The sequence below is a fragment of the Ylistrum balloti genome, unplaced genomic scaffold (genome assembly GCF_031769215.1).
Source record: "Ylistrum balloti isolate Yb309-2 unplaced genomic scaffold, AGI_CSIRO_Ybal_v1 Utg369972, whole genome shotgun sequence".
Classification (NCBI taxonomy): domain Eukaryota; kingdom Metazoa; phylum Mollusca; class Bivalvia; order Pectinida; family Pectinidae; genus Ylistrum; species Ylistrum balloti.
In genome coordinates this window covers 1,744,072-1,763,654 of record NW_026782064.1, presented here as the reverse complement: position 1 = coordinate 1,763,654, position 19,583 = coordinate 1,744,072, and the positions used below count along the sequence as shown (strand labels likewise).

The 19,583-nt window shown below is 35.2% G+C and overlaps 2 protein-coding genes across 2 annotated transcripts; both read left to right on the top strand.

Moving 5' to 3' along the window:
• Positions 1 to 893: 893 nt before the first annotated feature.
• LOC132547653 (uncharacterized) lies at positions 894 to 7,552 on the top strand. Its single transcript, XM_060211437.1, has 3 exons — positions 894 to 999; positions 6,596 to 6,712; positions 7,146 to 7,552. Exons 1-3 carry the CDS (start codon positions 894 to 896, stop codon positions 7,550 to 7,552), a joined length of 630 nt encoding a protein of 209 aa, XP_060067420.1.
• Positions 7,553 to 11,748: 4,196 nt separating this feature from the next.
• Positions 11,749 to 14,841, top strand: LOC132547735 (uncharacterized). The gene is given in 1 exon segment (XM_060211536.1): positions 11,749 to 14,841. A coding segment is annotated over 1 exon segment (3,093 nt).
• Positions 14,842 to 19,583: the final 4,742 nt, after the last annotated feature.

Here is a 19,583-nt window from a genome sequence, read left to right as displayed (position 1 = left end):
ATTTTTTTCTTTTAGATAATATTTTTTCATCTTCGAACTATTTTAAGTTTGAGTTCAAATGAACAAAATTGCATTCAATGCGACAATATGAATATGAATATGGTGTAATATATAAATCTTATTTCCTGATTTGGTCTCAAACATGTTTATTTCTAACAGCTTCTCTTAAGACTACATAAATCCCTTTTAAACTTCCATTGAACTTGTTTGATATTGAAAAAATAGATTAAACTATCAGTGTTGTGATGACTGATTAGTGTCAGTGGTTTGTAACCACAGTTAATTATTCTTACCTGTTTTCAGATGGTGCTACGGAAGCTCTTTACTAACACCAAACACTTCTATCAGACCTAGGTTTTAAAACAAGTTCATTTTTGAGTCCTGATACACGCGTAACAATGGCCCACATATCAACACTTGCGTGTAACATGTAATCTCTGATGATAAGTGATAATATTGTTCCACCTGAAGAATGATTACGGGTTTATAAGGTCAAAGCCCAGCTCATATCTTCTTTAGGGGTAATTGATCGTAAAATTGTTTTTTCGCGTGGTAGTGGTCAGTGGTGATACACATTGAAGGGAAAGGAGGACCGCTGTGGGACACGACGAACAGTCACGGATAATCGTATTCATCTAACTACATAGTGTTTGAAAATGGATGATATTCAGACCGACTGAATTAAGTAATACACTCCAAAATTGAGACAAAATAGCTTAGAGATGTGCAAAGAGTTGTCTGGCTGATTGTACCATGTTCATATGGAGCATGTTGTCACACTTGTTCAAGCTGTACGAAACAAGGCTTTTTTGTGAGTTGTGCTGACTGAAATACCTCGAAATAAACACCGAACTTTATTTTAAAGACTGTAATTATATATATATTGTGATAAAATGGCGAAACCGAAGGCCCAGTTGGGACTGGACACCGAATACGACGCCTTGAGACGAAGAATGAGCCGCATCCGAGTGAAGGAAGGCCAGAAACCGACAGTAGATGGTATGTACTAGGTCTGGGTATCTCTCCAGTTTATTATCGAGTTTTATGCGAAATTTAAAAGTAGTGTTTCGTTTAGTGTAGAATGATACTTGTAAAGTTCCTCAATAATCTCTTCAGTCCGTTAATTTCTTAACCATTATATAGTTCATAACCTCCCATATCATCTTCATAAGGTGACCCAATTTATTTGACCTTCGATCTATGAACCGTTTAATTCTATAGATAAGACGATTAGATACAACTGTTACAACACAAACTCGTTTGACGTGTAATTATAAGGAGGGCAATATTGAGGACAAGGAATAACTTTTCAATATCAGTTACAATCAATGTCTCAGAGTGTACCACTTACAAGTTAGAACCGCTTGTCAAGTACATAACCATATGTCTTGAAAGGTGATTACGACATATAATATATTTACAAGTTGAGGTTGCCTTTACACGTCATCATTTATGACCTCCGCAAAATTGAGAATGTCAATGTGTCTGCTAAGGGTTGTTCGAACAATGCAATAGTGTTGAACAATAATGACAAAATGACTCATTCAACATTACACCGTCTGCAGAAATTTAACACAACACCATGTAATAGTTAGGCACTCTTTTTCAATTTTCTTGGAAGGTCACCTTATTAACAGTGTAACAAAAGTGTTCGGTCTTTCCCTACAACCAAACCAAAAGGGAGAGCTTTCAATCAGCAAACCCGCCCTATGGAATGTCAAAGACTTGTCTGGAAGGTGTCATCGACTCAGTATCCTTAATATCTCTCCTGGTACTTCAGTTTCTATGTAATTTTTTCTTTTATTCAAAATTTTCGCTCGTTTCATCTAATTTGTGTTTTAATTAAGATGCACGTGGCACTGTAATTAATTTCTTTGTTCTATTTTTCTCATGCCGTCAATAGAAAAGGAGTTATGGTATATAACGATACAAATTGGTAGCCTCAGCTCTGTCCCTTTTAGAGATGTCTCCATGACGTAAAACACACGAATTTATGTGAGCGTTGCTATATACAATCTGCCTTGTGTTGTTAGCTTCGTAATTTTCTAAATTAAGATATTTAGCGAGTTTCCTCCACTGATTCCATTCGTATTCGGGTTGTTTAATTTGAACAACGAGAACATTGCACTCACTTGATCGGAACTAGGTCATGGTGACAGGATAAGATCCTGTTGGTTCTTTAGAGCTTTCTTAGTGACAAATAAAAACCTGATCAGTGTTAGAGTTTGAGAATGACATTTCACTTTTTATGCCAGTGTTTAGTTTCGCACTAAAGAAATTCAATACTGTTTCATACCAAGATAAAAGAACGTGTATAACAGGTCTCGTGTCTGTACCTGTTATAATGAACTGTATTTAAGTAACTCTAAAACCTACAGATCAGCGTACATTTTGTTGTTCACTTATAACTAGCCAAGCATGTTCACTATCTTAAAAACGCGTTACCTCTATCAGATAAAGGCGATGCATTTCCCGTGTTATACTCAAACACAAACATTGACTTTTAAATTTCTGTGACGTCGCTGTTGGTGGGCTATAATTCTGTGTATTGGATGTTGTGTTGTCCAATAAGTTCATATCAGTTAAAACTATTCGAGAATGCGGCTGTGCTTACACCCAAACTCAATGTCACGGGATAGAGACAAATGTAGTAATTTGAAAGAGGAAACAATGACAAAGTTTACCAAGAGAAATAAATGAAAGGAGGAAAAGCACAGGTCTTATTTCCGCTTCCACCCTGTAAAATAGGTATAACATACAGAAGCACGAGTAGGAATATAGGCATTTACTTGAGGTGAAATAATATCGAAAATTATCCAATTCATTCTATTTTGTACTTAATCATTATCTCCCTTTGGTTTTTGACTCTGTCGCGTCCCGGGTTTCAACAATTCAGGCCTTTGGTTTCACTGGAGAGTCCTAGATGGACGAAACTGATGTATAATGCAGCTTAATTTACTCTCTGACTACTTATTCTAACCCTATGTTTGTATCACTTTTGTACTGTACTTCGTATTATAATGCACATTTGCTTATATAGATTGGGTGGTCTTCATATAAATTTCATCAAATTTCAAAATTAGTAAACTTATGTCCCACTCAAATATTGTTTTCGTTTTTATCATAAATCTGACACAGCCAAAATCTTCATTCATAGAACTAATTGGCCTCACTAAGATCGAAAGGGAAGTTTTTTTAATCTTGAAAAACAAATCCAAAAACACACTGAAATAAGTGATGGATATTGACGTCCTATTCGACGAGTACGGAAATATCTTTTGTGGAAAACTTTGTTGTGCGTCAGTCGCACTTTCAATGTTATCAGTCCAGGTTTTTATACGATGGAATAGGATAGACTCAAATCTATCTATCATCTATCAAACGTTCACCCATTTTACCGTATAATGGATTTCTGAAAGGTATCGTTCCACATGTCTCCTCTGTATATTCTAGACACTTTTAGCATGGATTTACTATTACTAATGATGAAAAGTAGAGAGACGAAATGGCCACATGATTTGATAGATATTAAACATGAGTATCTGTTAGTTGTTTTCCACCTCAAGTAGGGTGATTCTTGAAGATGGCAATCAGTCCTCCATATTTACAGTGCAAATTGTTATATGACTATTTTGTCCTCGAGTTATTGTTTTCTTGATATAAAAGGCTTTCATGGACCGTTACCTGTGTTTTATTTCTATACATTTTCAGCACATTTACAATAAGAAAGTCACATTAGTGTTGCCTTAGTTACACAGAGGAGTACCCTAAATGAAGTGGTCATATGGTACAGTAAATTGATTTCCATTAATTTAAGTTGTGTCATCAGGCACTTCCTGTCTGCGAATATTTACATATTTTGTTACTAGCTGGTAGGTACTTCTGGTGGACTATCGATATTCCCTGTAATATTCAGTCATGTCACATATGTTCGAATCCGTGATATTTGTACTGTAAACTTGTGACTTAAATATGAAATATCTTTATAAATTCCGATATATCAAGATAGAATAAAATTTTACTCACCATGAGAAGGTAATGATTCGTATACATTTGTATATAAACTACTTACAGAGTACAAGACGTACTTACATCTTCAAGTCTTTGCAAGTTCGTTAATAAATCTGTTGACCTGTAAATCGTGTTTCTCAAAAATGTGTTAATGTGCATAGCATTAGATGGAATGTAGAATCAGTATCATTTTTCTGACTTCATTGAGATAGTTTACGAAAGCAAGCTATACCTGTGGACTCATAACTATGAGCATGCTATCCTTCAAAATATGAACAAATTGAACGCAGAATCACGTGTTCCGAACCATGTACCTAAGTCCTATTACTGGTCACGTGGCATATGTGATATCACTGCACATCAAGTTGGACATGAAATGTATTTCATGACCCGCGGAGCACTGAGAAAGTGTAGTTAATCGCCCTCTTGACTCGGACATTGGAGTAAGTTATTTATTTTATAGACATTTACAAAATCTTTTATTCTACTTTTGAAGTGGGAGTGAGACTTTGTTTAAATATTTACCTATCCGAAATACAAATACGAAATCCATTAAAATTTCAAAACAGACGTTTTGTAAAACTCTCGGGACATTTTAGTGTTTTGTATTGCTACTGATATGGTGAATTAATACTGCCAGCCTGAGAGCGGCTGTGATTGGAGATAAGACTTGTATGTCATTTAAAGTATTTAAATGTTGTTGATTAATTGTATAATTATCAATAAAGGAAACACGAAAACTAATAACATTTTGATAGAATTTGAATTTTCCTGGTGATCGATAACGTTTATTTAACAAAAACACTTCAGATGTGTTGTACCTGTACAAACATTGTTTAAAGGATCTGAGACCAATGAATTATTTCCGAGGACGTTACATAATGGTAGTCAAAATCAACGATAGGTAAATAAAATGCGTCCCTAATATTTACGTCTGTTATTTCAAATATTTCTGTTCTTCTCCCTAATTAATGGATCAGTATCTTCCACCTTGTCTTTATACAATACAGCTCCACATTTGTAATCTGAATTTCTCTTATAACTGCTTAAAACATTTTCACACCGGAGCAAGAAGTTGTTGTCAGAGTTGGAGCCCTTGATTCAATAACTTCACAAACGGCGGTTTTATTATTTTTGGCAATATCATATCTCATTCTCAATTTCTTTTGTACAACAGTTTTCAAGACCTGAATTTCTTTCTTCTGAAAATCTCATCTATTTCTTCTCCGCATTCCTTTTGAATGATTCATAAATTGTTTGACGTATGTTGTATCTTGTGTTTGTGTGCTGACGCTGTTTTATATCGGAGTATAGCGTATTTACACGATGTTATATCTGTTATAATTTAAATTAACAATTCGGTCTGGTTAACTCAGCCTTGTGTGTTTACACATTAGTGTAACCGGTCTGGTTAACTCAGCTTTGTGAGTTTACACATTGGTGTATCAGGTCTGGTTAACACAGCCTTGTGTGTTCACACATTGCTGTAACCGGTCTGGTTAACACAGCCTTGTGTGTTTACACATTAGTGTAACCGGTCTGGTTAACACAGCCTTGTGTGTTTACACATTAGTGTAACCGGTCTGGTTAACTCAGCCTTGTGAGTTTACACATTAGTGTAACCGGTCTGGTTAACTCAGCCTTGTGAGTTTACACATTGGTGTATCCGGTCTGGTTAACACAGCCTTGTGTGTTCACACATTGCTGTAACCGGTCTGGTTAACACAGCCTTGTGTGTTTACACATTAGTGTAACCGGTCTGGTTAACTCAGCCTTGTGAGTTTATCCATTTGTGTATCCGGTCTGGTTAACATAGCCTTGTGTGTTTACACATTCGTGTATCCGGTCTGGTTAACTCAGCCTTGTGAGTTTACACATTGGTGTATTCGGTCTGATTAACACGGCCTTGTGAGTTTACACATTGGTGTAAGCGGTCTGGTTAACACGGCCTTATGAATTTACACATTGGTGTATCCGGTCTGGTTAACACGGCCTTGTGAGTTTACACATTAGTGTATCCTGTCTGGTTAACACAGCCTTGTGTGTTTACACATTCGAGTATCCGGTTTGGTTAACTCAGCCTTGTGAGTTTACACATTGGTGTATTCGGTCTGATTAACACGGCCTTGTGAGTTTACACATTGGTGTATCCGGTCTGGTTAACACGGCCTTGTGAGTTTACACACTGATGTATTCGGTTTGTGATTGGGATGTAATACAACTTCCTTTGCATGTTCAAATATAAAACATTTTCCATCTGTATCATGTGATGGCAAACGCGATCTCTAAGATATATGTTCACTATTGACATTGTAGCACCAAAAATAGATCTCACTGTAGATGATATCGATAAGAACAATATATCTTAATGAGTGTCTAGTGAGATAGAAACGGAAACCCGTGGTAAGTTTTAAAAATCTGGTAAAAAATGATTTTCTTTTTACTGAAATTTCGAATTTTATGACGTCATTTATTAATTATCAGAGAAGGAAATCAGATTTCATATACTATGTCATATATGTAAAATATCGTGGAATATCACGTGATAGATGACGTCAATGACGCATTCTTTTCCTTGTTTTAGATATGGACATTGTAGAAGAAGAAGAGGACGAAAATTTTAAAGATCTCATAAAATTCTGGAAGAAACACAATGTTGGCTTTGCAAAAGAAATGATGAAGATGGTGGAATCTAACAAAGGTTTGTTTGAGATTGGTTTAACAAGCAAATAAAGGTTTGCGTGATACGTAACTTTTTCTGTAAAAGTGTTCGTTAATAATAATCCAGTGACAGCATGCTTTATAATCGTGGCTGTGATAATATCTGTTAATAATAGAGAAATTAGTAAAGAGAACGATAATATATTGATATACGTAAGAACAGTGTCTGCCCTAAAAATCTGTTTATTTAAGAAACAATAATGTGTGTTGAGCTTGATGTTCATTATAACACGGTTGACTTCATTAGCTAGTCTTTTGTTTAAATACTTTGTAGAAACCTTTATTTCTCAAGATTAATTATTAGTTACTCTATACAAGAAAACATTTTCTTCGAATTGATTGGTCAAAATTACGGACAATTATAACTATGAATAGATAAGTTTTTTCTCATTGTACTTTTATTTTAACAATAGCCAAGAAAACAACAAAAGCAAGGGGCAGAAGGAAGTCGATCGAGTTCGAGGATTTAGATCAGACATCATCTGGACAGTTAAGATTACCTGTACATCTCAAGTCAAAATCAGGGCAAATTCCCGAGGAGGAGAACGAAGAAGCTGACGAAGTACCATCTATAAGGAAACCACGCAAAGCGTTGTCACAGAAACAACGCAGTTTCACCTCCAGTCGGACTAACTCGAGATCGAACATGGCAGCAGGGGAAACAGCGTCGACGCGAACGGATGGACAGGCAAAGAAACATGTCTTCCGTAGGGCAGAATCTGAAAACCTAACTTCGAAGTTGTCATCAAATACGAAATTGACTCGTGAGAGGATAGCGTCCGAGTCTAGCTATACAGCAAAAACGGTCAAAAAGAAATAGCACTTCACACCTCCTACATGAAACCAAAATGCTATTGTGTTTTGATGAATGTGTTTTTGTTGTCAATAGAACACTTGTCTGTGATAACAATTGCAATTCACCAACAGGTGAAGGTAATTCATTGACGTATTCTGTATGGAGACGACTGTAAATATTTATAGTGTTGATCAAGTCATCACTCGCGAAAACAAATAAAATCTACGTATTGTGTGCTCTTTTGTTCCCGGTTTAACGACTACATACTTTGTCTACAGAGACTGTCTGTCTGAGCCTGTAAGACATTAGTGTATTTCTATGTTTAAACTTTGTTTTATCAATAGTTTCGTAATAAAATTATAAGCGTATTTGTAGTTGGTGATGAGTTGCATGTTCTGTGGTGTAATTTCTATTGATTGATTGGCTATAAGAGTGGTTTTACATTCAAAGAATGTACATGTACGTTTTTATGTTATTATAATTTTATTAAAATCATCACAAAAATTGTACAATGTGTTTCTGTGTAATAAGCTATAAAATACGTCACCAGGATCATTGATACGGTTGAATGGAGAAATGCTGAATTGTGTGAACTAATCTGATGTCCTATCTCTTAGATATACATCTTCTTAACATTTTAAACCATATACATTACAAAGATTATTTTCTCCAATTTCTCGTCTTATTAAAGTTGTCTTTGTTCCTCCAGCCGTCTTACCTGCAGACATTTATCTTCGTACACGGATGGGAGTAAATATAAACATCAGTAACCATTGTGAACGTAGCCTAAGTCTAAGAATTTATCTCAGTATTGATGTAAACAACACATATAAGGAATTAAATAGCTACATGTCTGTGTCATGACCAATAAAAGGTGATATAACACCTACAAGCATATATGAATTTATGTACTTTACATTAATAATAACTACAAAGTTTGCAAAACCATGTGCAATATTTATGTACAGGCAAAGAAAGTAGCATGTCAAACATAACGGATATATCACAAAAAAGTATGTTGATTTTGTTTACGCGCAATTCGCCGCTTATAACATTGTCAAATTGTCACGTCTCTGTTTTAGATAAAAAAGTTAATGTTGACAGTGAATAAAGAATTATCCCTCAGAAGAAATCGCTATTTAATATATTATACAGATACGAAATACTGTAACAGTTCATGGTTAGTGTGGAAAATCTTCCTATCATTTTCTTATACGTTACATCATATCAAAAGTAATAGGTACCACTGATACCGGTATCGGTACATTTTGTATACAGGTGTTGAGACCGAGAGTCTGTGTTTATGTTACCAATCACGACTTATCAAATGTTGATTTAAGCTACACCTGTAGTAATGACAGGGACCCAAACAAGACCAGGAAAGTAGTTGAGTGTCGGAACAAAAGAAAAAAGAAAATGAGGATGGTATCAAATTAATTGTTACAGATAAATAATCTTGCTGTCTTGACATTTCTGAAACCTGATCAAGCATGTCGAGTCGGGATGATATATCAGACATTTAAGCAATTATTGTTTGATAGAAGTGTGATGTTCTCGGTATATATCAAGGCACGCGTAATTAATGGGATCAATTTCTATGTCACCAATATCCTTCACAAATGAGATCTGAAGGGAACCTTTATAAATAAGTCTTATGACAAAAAACAGTCTATCCTTCATGTGAACGATGGAATATAAATTATGAGATACTAAGTGTTACCTTGATATCCTGCATTGTTTTCTACAATGTGTAATGCATATGCGTACGACAGCAATCATATGGCACGTGCAAAAAGTAACAAAACACCTGACATTGAGTAATCTTACCCTGACTACATACAACCACAACAAAACCTTTGTTAGTTTGTCACCACTTTTGTAAAACCGTGGTTTATGAAATTGCTTCCCCTAAGACTCATGTTAACAAGAAAAATTATTGTTCGCATTTAAAACGAACAATCGGAAAATACAGTCATTTTCAATCACAATTGCCTTGTTATGTTACCTGGCAGGTAGCCATACACAGGTGTATATCATTTTTCATAAAGAATCATTCAGTTTCATAATATCTCACACTCTCTCCGGAAACAAAGCTTGAACAAGTTTTTGTGTATTCGTTGATCAATTATGATATCTTTCAAGGTTATTCTCTGATTACATAAATACCTGTTATGTATGACAATACAGATGGAAGTTGTCGGAAGGTATTCCAGGTATTTTGTATTATATCATTTATCGGGTTGATAAGCTGCCTAGATGTGTAGAGCGTAATAGTTACTAGGTGAACACACACGAACGTTGGTATAAAACACACACAAGTGTTCGTGTTTAGTTAAGCGTTAAACTATTATGAAACAAGTTTTCAGTGATCCATCCTGTAATCGTAAGTCGGACACAAAATATAAGAAAACAACGTTTTTATATGGTTCAGTCAGACGTTAACGTGTAAATGTGTAAAAACATAAAATAACAGGTTTGCCCTGATAAAATTATTATTCGTTCGTGTTATTTTTAGTGTATATGGTAACATATCTTAATGTTTTATGATTTTAAAGTCCGTTGTTGGGCACGATAGAATGACAGCGATGCACACACCACGGGTATACGTAACAGACAAAAAGGAAAAAAAGGAAATCCAAAAACATCCGCCACAAGGTGGCGTTTTCCTTTTGACACCAAATGGGGTGGAGCTAGATTGTTTTTTTTTTTTTTAAATCGGGAAAGAAAAAAAAACACGACGAACCAAAGAACTTCACTTTGCGTAAAAACAACGAGAAAATAATTATCATAAAAATAAAGCTTTCAACTATATAAATATGCTTTAAAAGCTGGACAATGGAATGTTCATCAAGTAATCTTTTGATATTATGAAGGACGGTTTATTTCAAACGTATTAATACGACTATTCACCACTGGCATATCTGCGTTCTAGTGTTTTCTAAAGCTAAAGGGAGCCTACTGAAAATAACAAGCCGGTGTGTATACCTGTAGGTTTTTGTAACAATAGCGGAAAAATGCGCGGCTAGACGGGGTTTGAACACGGGACATTCCGAACTCTAGACAGATGTTTTACCTACTGAGCTAACTGGTCACCGACGATCGACCCCGTTAAGTTCCGCTTCATTTTTTAGACATGCGCAAGAAAACTACAGAGAGTAACTTCCTGGTGTTTAGGACTACAAATGATGAAAAAATGTAAGTTAAATGTTATATTTTTGCAATCTTAGTCATATGCAAACACGAAGGCTTTAATATACTCTGATGAAATGGTTTTTAAAAAAGCAATTGTTCTTAAACATAAAAAGCAATTGATCTAAAATAGTGTCTTTTAGTCATGTCAGTGATGATTCAATGTGAAACGAAAGTAAACTCATATTGAAAGACGATCTTCTATTTGTACAATGTTCAAACAACGATGCAACATTTTGATCAAAATGAAATCAGTGACATCGCTGTATGAATGAATAGTGAAAACAAGCCTTATTTCACAATCTAGAAACCAAATCAAGGTAGATAACTCTTCTGATCTTGTGATAAACTATTAACGCAAACTCAACTTTATATCATATCAATGACAAAATAGTAAAAGCTATGAACTATTTGTTTATATGTTGTATTGTTGTATAGATAATGATGACGATGATGATGATGATGATGATGGTGGTGGTGGTGGTGGTGGTGGTGGTGGTGGTGGTGTTGATGATGATGATGATGATGATGGTGGTGGTGGTGGTGGTGGTGGTGATGATGATGATGATGGTGATGGTGGTGGTGGTGGTGGTGGTGGTGATGATGATGATGATGATGATGATGATGATGATGATGATGGTGGTGGTGATGATGATGAGAATGATGATGATGGTGGTGGTGATGATGGGAAAAAATTATACAAATAATCAAAAGGAATGATTTGATAAATATGGACAGAATGGATAGCTATAAGATACTTGTTTATATCACTTTATTTCAGCGAGAGTAATTATGATTGAATCTAATTTTTTTGATAATTCTCTAATTTTATATCACATTTCAGAACATTGTCACTAAACCTTGCCTTTGATATTACTACTTATATTTGATTTGTCACAATTTTTCTTACACAGATACCTGACGTATGGGGAAACTTCGCAGCGAACAATGTAAGTCAATCTGATCTTATGTTTCTGTCACATTAAACTAGGTCAAACAGGTTGGATACGTGCACTTGTGACATATTCACTATGCCTTGGAAGAACGAATTACTTTGCAGAATACAATTCCAGGATCACACAGGCGTTCAATCTCTTCTACAGTCCGGTACTTCAGCTAACCGAAAATGTGATGATGACCCTTCCCCTCTGCTCATAGCGATACAAAACAGTGATTTTCATATGGTGCAGTTGCTGCTTGATCATGATGCACTTGTTAATATACAGGACTCCGATGGGGAAAGCGCTCTTCACTACGCCACGCAGGACACAGTCGAACATGAGGTCATGGAAATACTGCTCAGGGCTGGAGCTGACTTAAACTGCTTAAATAAATGGTTAAGGACACCACTGCACTATGTATGTTACGGAGGCGATTTCAACAAGATGGAAACAATTTTGCAATTACCAGGAACACTGGTAAACGTACAAGATGAAGATGGGAACACATGTTTACATGCTTTAATGACCTTTGATGAAGACGAAAATGATGGTGAATTTTGGAGCAGAGCTATAAATATGCTGATTGAAGCTGGTGTTGATGTCAATATCACCAACACAAAAGGGCAGACGGCTTTACATATGGCGGCAGAACACGAATTTCAACCGGAAATAATATTATCTGCACTTTTGAATCAAAGTGTAGATTTTGAATTTGAGTTGCAAGATGCAAACGGAAACAATTTCCTGCTGTCTTACATAAGGCGCCAAGGCAGTGACAGACCCCTTTTGTTCAAAATTCTTAACGAACAGTTCCAGTCATTTCAGGTATCGAGTTCTGGATCTATCAGTAATATCGTCAATATGGAAGCTGAGGACAGCGAAACACCTTTTCTGAGGTTTTTATTTGGGTCTAGCCATTTTGATTTGAATATCTTTCAAGAATTTGTTCGTTTTGGTGCAAATATTAACAAACCCAATAGTCTGGGGAGGACACCTCTTCATCGGGTAATGGCGACGGAAATCATCGGTAACCGACGTAGTGTATGCAGAATCCTACTAGATGGGGGCGCCAACACAAATCTTCAGGATGAATTTGGCCTAACGCCAATATTTTGGGCAAGATCAGTGAAACAAATATCTTTAATCTGTGATGCCGGTGCTGAGGTAACAATTACAGACAAATTTGGACGTAACGCTATGATGAATTTACAAGCTCAAAGAAATCTTAAAGCGATAGAGGAGTTGTTGCTTAGAGGATGCAGTGTCAATGCTTGTGATAAAAATGGGTCCACCGCTCTCCATTATGCAGTGTGGATGAATGATATCAATATGGTAGAAACGTTCGTAAGAGTAGGAGGAAATACTTCGCTTGCAGACGAAGAAAACCGTACTCCCGTCAAACTGGCTGAGTTGTTAGGCTATACAAAAATATATGACTTTTTAAAGGGACACAACATAGAATCATGCAGCCTAGAAGCAGAAGGACAGAAAGGATCAGTCGAAGTCATATATCAACGACACAACTTTTCCGAAAGAAATGTTTGGCCTGGTAATCAACTGATCATAAACTATGAAGACTTCGTCAAAGCGGAAAATGACACTGAACTTTTGGAGATGCAGCGATATAATGGCAAAGTGCTTGCAAAACAACTTCTGCTTAACCCAGGATCAGGAAAGCTGTTTGACAACCAAGAGACTAACCAAGTCATTGATGCTGTTCAAAGCCTGATAAAAAGGCTATCAAAACGAATATCTCAACGCGATCCTAGATTAAAAAACGACATTATACCTATGGGAAGTATGAGAGAAGGAACCAAGACAGGCTACCCTGATGAATTTGACTTTGTCTGCTGTCTCTCTGGTATCCTCGAGCACTGTCACATCATGAACGACAATGTTCAAAGCCAAGAGAATTTTGTGAGAGTGAAACTGAAAGAAGAAGCGCACCTACCTTCTAAAATGGAAGCTTTCTTTGACAGAAATGGATATCTGAAAACATATGATGTTAGGATTGAACTTTTCAGACTAATCTGGAAGATTTTACTCGAAAAAGAGTTATGGCAGGATACGCAAATCCTTTATGCCAGTGAAGATGAGGAAAATGGCTTTGACCATATGGCTGTCCTGAATTTTCAAATTTTATGGATTGGTCGACTCTTTAAAGGTCTCAAAATCAGTATCGATTTAGTCCCTGCCATACGTGTAGTCAACAATTTTGTTAGTTTCTCCAAGAGAGACAATAGTCGTATTCCATTAGAGAATATGGCTATTGAAGCAGGACACTTCCTGCTGTTACAACCCCCAGAAGATATTTCACCAAAAACCATAGACACCTTTCAAATAGAAGATGTGAATTTGTCGAGAACAGAAATTATCTACGACAGTGACACACGGGATTATTTTGATAGTCTCCTTCGACTGTCATGTGCACCAATGGAAGTTTCGTTCCTGGAATCCTTACCGAACTTTGTAAGAGAGAGTTACAGATTGGCGAAAATTATAAGAAGTCAATGTCCTAAGGTGAGGTTTACTTCAGATTTCTTTAAAGAACTGTATGCTAGGGATGCAGTGGAAATTACACAGTGTGAAGATGTTCGTTTTGATCCAGGTGAATACGATGAATGCTGTGATCTCGTGAGATCATTGAAAGAGGCGTCTGGCACTGATGAAGAAAATATCTTGGAAATGGACGAAGCAACTAACGCAATGCAGACAACCTCCGGGTCTTTATTGAAATCGGATTTATCCGATGTTGCCTCCTCGGACGGTTCATCTAATATTTCCGATCTATCGTATGATACAGATAACGACGAAGAAAGTGAAACCACTGATCCTATTTATGAAGCCAATGAGGATATAACAAGTTACATGTTGAAGAACGCTTTGTTTCATTTGATTGGAAAACAACCAGAACTATGCGATGAAGATTTGAATCAGATATCAGATGAAGAACGGTGGCAGACCACTGTGGACTTGACAATCAAGATATTCGAATTTCTCAAGAGTGTTAATGACACCGGATAACTCCTTGTGTATTTCCTTCCCCAACAAAACTTGTTTGAATTCATATATGAATTTCGTCGGCCAGGTGACCAAGAGGCCATGAGAAGAAAAATTCACACCATTAGAAGGAGGAGGAGGGTTTTTCTCAATTTGATATTAACAATTATGAGGGCTTCGTGAAATTTTCTGTCTGAAGTTATTAACGTTGGTATATTTAAAAAATTACGAAGTAAGAAATGGTATTTCAATATATATATTCTGACATAAGACCTCGCTGTTAATTAACTTTCCAATTGTATACCGCGGGATGCTCAAATGACATCGACATGAAAATTTTCAAAAAGAGAAATCGTTGGAAGAAAATTCTAGCAAAATATGTTTATAAATTAATTATAACCTGACCATAGGCGTGTATGTAACTTATATATATATATATACAATCTGTATATAGAAAAAACTTGATTTGACGAGATGCGAGTAAATTATAAATAAAAATGATTTTTGACAAAAGAAGAAAGACGTTACATTTTGCACTAGCGCTTTCACTGTATTAGATCTTCAGGTGCATAGTAACTGTACATAATGGTGTGTTGTCACAACATGTTATCTGTTGATGACGTCATAATATAAAAGGGGCATAATTATATTTTGCAAACTTTACAATGCGGTTAAACATTAATATTCAAGTCTGGTTTTAAAATGTTTATAATTTCTGACTCCTTGGCTTCTCTTTGTATTCGATTGGTTTCAGATGAAAAAGTATACAGGGGGAATATTTGGAAAAAGCCGTCGTTGCATCCTGCTATGTGTCGGCTGATTGGTAGATGTCTATATCTTTCGTGGAATATTTGTTCGCGATGTAATGTTACGCGTTTGCGGAGGTTTTCTGTTTGTCCTATATAGAAACTTCCACATTTTGGACAAAGGATTAAGTAAATCACGTTTTTTGATTTACAGTTCATACTGCTTTTAACTTCCCACTTCTTTCCACTTTTTAATTGTAAGGAATTCCCTGTTATGATATGTTGACACGTTCCACATCTCTTTTCTCGACAAGTATTGACTTCCGGTAACTTTGTTTCTGATGTTTCTTGTCGAGAAAAGAGATAACATGTTGTGACGCCACACCATTATGTACAGTTACTATGCACCTGAAGATCTAATACAGTGAAAGCGCTAGTGCAAAATGTAACGTCTTTCTTCTTTTGTCAAAAATCATTTATATATATATATATATATACTTAGCGGACACTGAGCTTTTGATATTTTCACTATATATATATATATATTCTTATATATTTGAGTATTTAATTTAAGTTGACATTGTCGTCGTATTTATATGAAAACAAAATAAGGCATATTTAAGAACGTGTCCGAAAAGTATAATAATTGCAACATCATTTTAAAACGAAAATAGCAATGTAAGATAAAGTTAAAGAGTAATTGCCACATCATACCGCACTCATTATACCTGTGATCTGTGTTAGAATTAAGTTTGGATTCAGCCTTATACAGAATACCAGTGCTTTTTGTTACAGTTTAAGGTTGTATGCGGTGTTATACAGAATACCTGTGCTTTTTGTTAGAGTTAAGGTTGTATGCGTTGTCATACAGAATACCTGCTCCTGCTAGAAGTAAGCCTTATACAGGAAACCTAATACGTGTTAAGTCGAATGCAACCTATACAGAAATTAGGTAGATTTGTAGTCTGATACAGAATACCCTGTTTCACATATATAACACGGCTAAGACTTTACCTTATATATTATACGTGAACCTTAGGTTGACTTGAATTAATACGTCTGAAACATCTTTGGTTTTTATGATATTTGAGATCAACTCTTTGTTTTCTTCTATTTTATATGGCAGTTGCTAAAGTTGTCTTATCTTAACAATTTATTAAAATTTAATCGTTTTTTTTAAATTCTCTCTAATACAGCAGTGTTTACCGTAGTTCCGAGTTGACATGAAATACGCGATATATATCAATGATAAGAAAATATTGTATGTCTATAAATGCTTCCAACATATCTGACCAGATGTTGACCTTCCGCTATATGGCAGTGCAATGAGTTCATGATGCTATTGAACTGTGGTCAATCTCCATTACTAGATCATTTCTCGGAAGCATTGATGATAAGCAATGGTTAACTACCAATAAACTTATTATGAATGTAAGTAAATCTATAATGTTTGATTTCTACAATTAAACTTACACTTCATCAAACCTTTTAACAACACTCTACTAATGCATCTAATTACTTCGTTTAAATCCTGACCTTAGTAACATTACAACACTGGTTTTCAGATTCTGTGATAGCATTTATGTTATTGTATGGTAAAACACCATATTTATATCTATTTCGTCATTTAATCACCAGGCAACATCATGTGTCGACGCATGATGTCATAATGAAAGTGTGTTTCAATTGATAATTAAAGAATAAAATTACTAAATAGAAATGATTTTACAAAATATACCAGTGACACACAATGATGAAAGGAAAGGGTCTAATCAGGTAAGTGACCAATTAAACCACACACTAGAATTCACAAAGATATTATTGCTTGTGGCTAGTTATTGTGTATACTTTGATCGGAGGATAGTGACACGATAGCCCATCAGAGGTTTACCTCGGGTGGGAGATAAATCACAAGGTCGGACTAACTACCGTTACTAACTACTGCTTATAACAATATGTTGCAATGTCCATATTTGTATGTAAATATCATTACCTGTATAAGTAGAGTTTCACCGCTCTATCAGGGTATAAAAGTTTATCTTGAAATATCATTTTAACCCAAAGCTTCCACTGGTGGAGTCTCAATCCTTAGAATTCGTACCAATAGGATATACACAATGCATACTTGTAGATGGAGCCATTAAACATGATTAAACTCAATTTAAATTTAAGATCGTTAAGCAAGTGTTCCAAAAGAAACATTTGATACTAATAATAAATAAAACCATGTAGAGAAATAAGAGCCCATTACCTACCTAATACAGGTACTCTTGCCAAACTTTTTTTGTTGGGGGTTTGTTGTTGCTGTTGTTGTGTTTGTTGTTTTTTTGTTTCATATCGCTAGTGTTAACACGCATTTTCATTTGTATTTATAACTTCCTGTTTGACGTTATATTAATGATATTCAGTAATTTACATTGTCTCTAGTTGATTCACCTAAACAGTACTGGAATACAAACCATATGCTGTTTTAATCTGAATACTTGTCGATGATTTCAATTAATATTGTGTAAACTTTAAAGAAACATGTCATGAACATTTTCAGCTATATCACATGTACTTCTTTAATTATTGGCCGTTGGTCAAACGATACCGGTGTAATAGTGGCTATCGAGGAAAGTTGGAACCTATGCGCGCGAACACCCCAATAAGATATCAAATTTTGAAAATATCGTTGTTTTGTCGTTTTATATGATGACATTCAAACATCTCCTACATTAAAAAAAACAAAAGACTTTACCCTGAATGGTTAGTGTTGTAAAAATACACGGGATAAAGGAAGTAAGTTTTTGCTTTTATCGGTTCATCACGATTCAACAAACGTTTCAAGGGGGGGGGGGGGGGGGGTATTTCATTTTTTGGCCTTGTTTATTAGTAATATGAAAATTTGATAATAGTAAATACTATATATTATACCAAAAGAAACAAATTTAGAAAAGTTATTCTGTGTGGTATAGCCCAGATATCAACCCAGCTAAACGCCATTGATATGTGCAGTCTCTAAAATATCATATCATCATTACGTTGCATAATTTAATGACGAAATACCATTGATGATTCATTATAACGATAGTGAATAGATTGATTAAGACTCGTAATCATTACATTAACAGCGATGATTATGAAATAGCCATTTTAAAGAATATATACGTGGAGGCTCGTTTACTGGTAACTAGTGTTAATCATGCATCAGAAAAAATGTTCCATCAGCTGTGATGTACCTCTTGTGTATGCCTGATACTTGTCAGACGCCAATCAATCGTTCCGTTTTTCTTTTCGTGAACACTACTTCTTTATGATAACACGGAGTCAATAATGTTATAACATGTCACAGAGGGGGAAGATATCATATTACACGTATTGATACGTTTATGAAGGTGTCCAGAAGACCAGAAGAAGTGACTAGGAATATTTATCTCTTTCCTATTTTAATATCTCATTTAAACTCAATTCATACGTGTCTGTTTTAATCGTACGTTTCCAGTATATAAAATGGTATTTATAAACTTACCATGGATGCACCATACAAAATGATTTTATACATGCCATGTATGAATCATATAATATACTTTTGCAATCATTCAGTTGTTTATTATTTCAAATTGTGTCAAGTCAATGTACCAAATGTACCAAACTTGTGTCTATAATACGACCTGAATTGTTTTTACTTTATAAAATTATGATCTTCAATCTGACCTTGAAAATAAATGGGATGTATAACGTACATGTTTGTTATGTCATATTGTTAAGGACAATAAGTTTGTACCAGGATCGATTCGCTTACATAAAATGAGAGTTGATCAATCAATCAATTCGAGGATTTCATACCACAGGTTTGTGTTTACAAGATGAAAATTTTGCATAAGATTGTCATTTTTTTTTCAGGAATTCAAACCACTGTGACCATGTACAATGTGTGGAAATGACAAAAAGTACAACTTGAACACAACACAAATTGATCTTCAACTACATTAGAGTATTTACAAAATGGACGGTTTGGAGTTCTTAACATGAAAATATATCTAGCTTACAACACGTACAACACAACGTGAATCATGTTAAACAAGACAAAATGAATCGATTCATATTGATAATTAGTAATAAATCATTAACTGTTACTGTGACACTCTTTTCTGAGATTAAATATCACACTAGTTACTCATTCGATTGGCACATCCA

Excerpts from the sequence above, each read along its gene's own strand:
- LOC132547653 (XM_060211437.1), top strand. The coding sequence starts at position 894 with ATGGCGAAACCGAAGGCCCAGTTGGGACTGGACACCGAATACGACGCC. Across the intron at positions 1,000-6,595 it reads CCAGAAACCGACAGTAGATG|ATATGGACATTGTAGAAGAA; the intron begins GTATGTACTAGG and ends TCCTTGTTTTAG. Across the intron at positions 6,713-7,145 it reads GATGGTGGAATCTAACAAAG|CCAAGAAAACAACAAAAGCA; the intron begins GTTTGTTTGAGA and ends TTTTAACAATAG.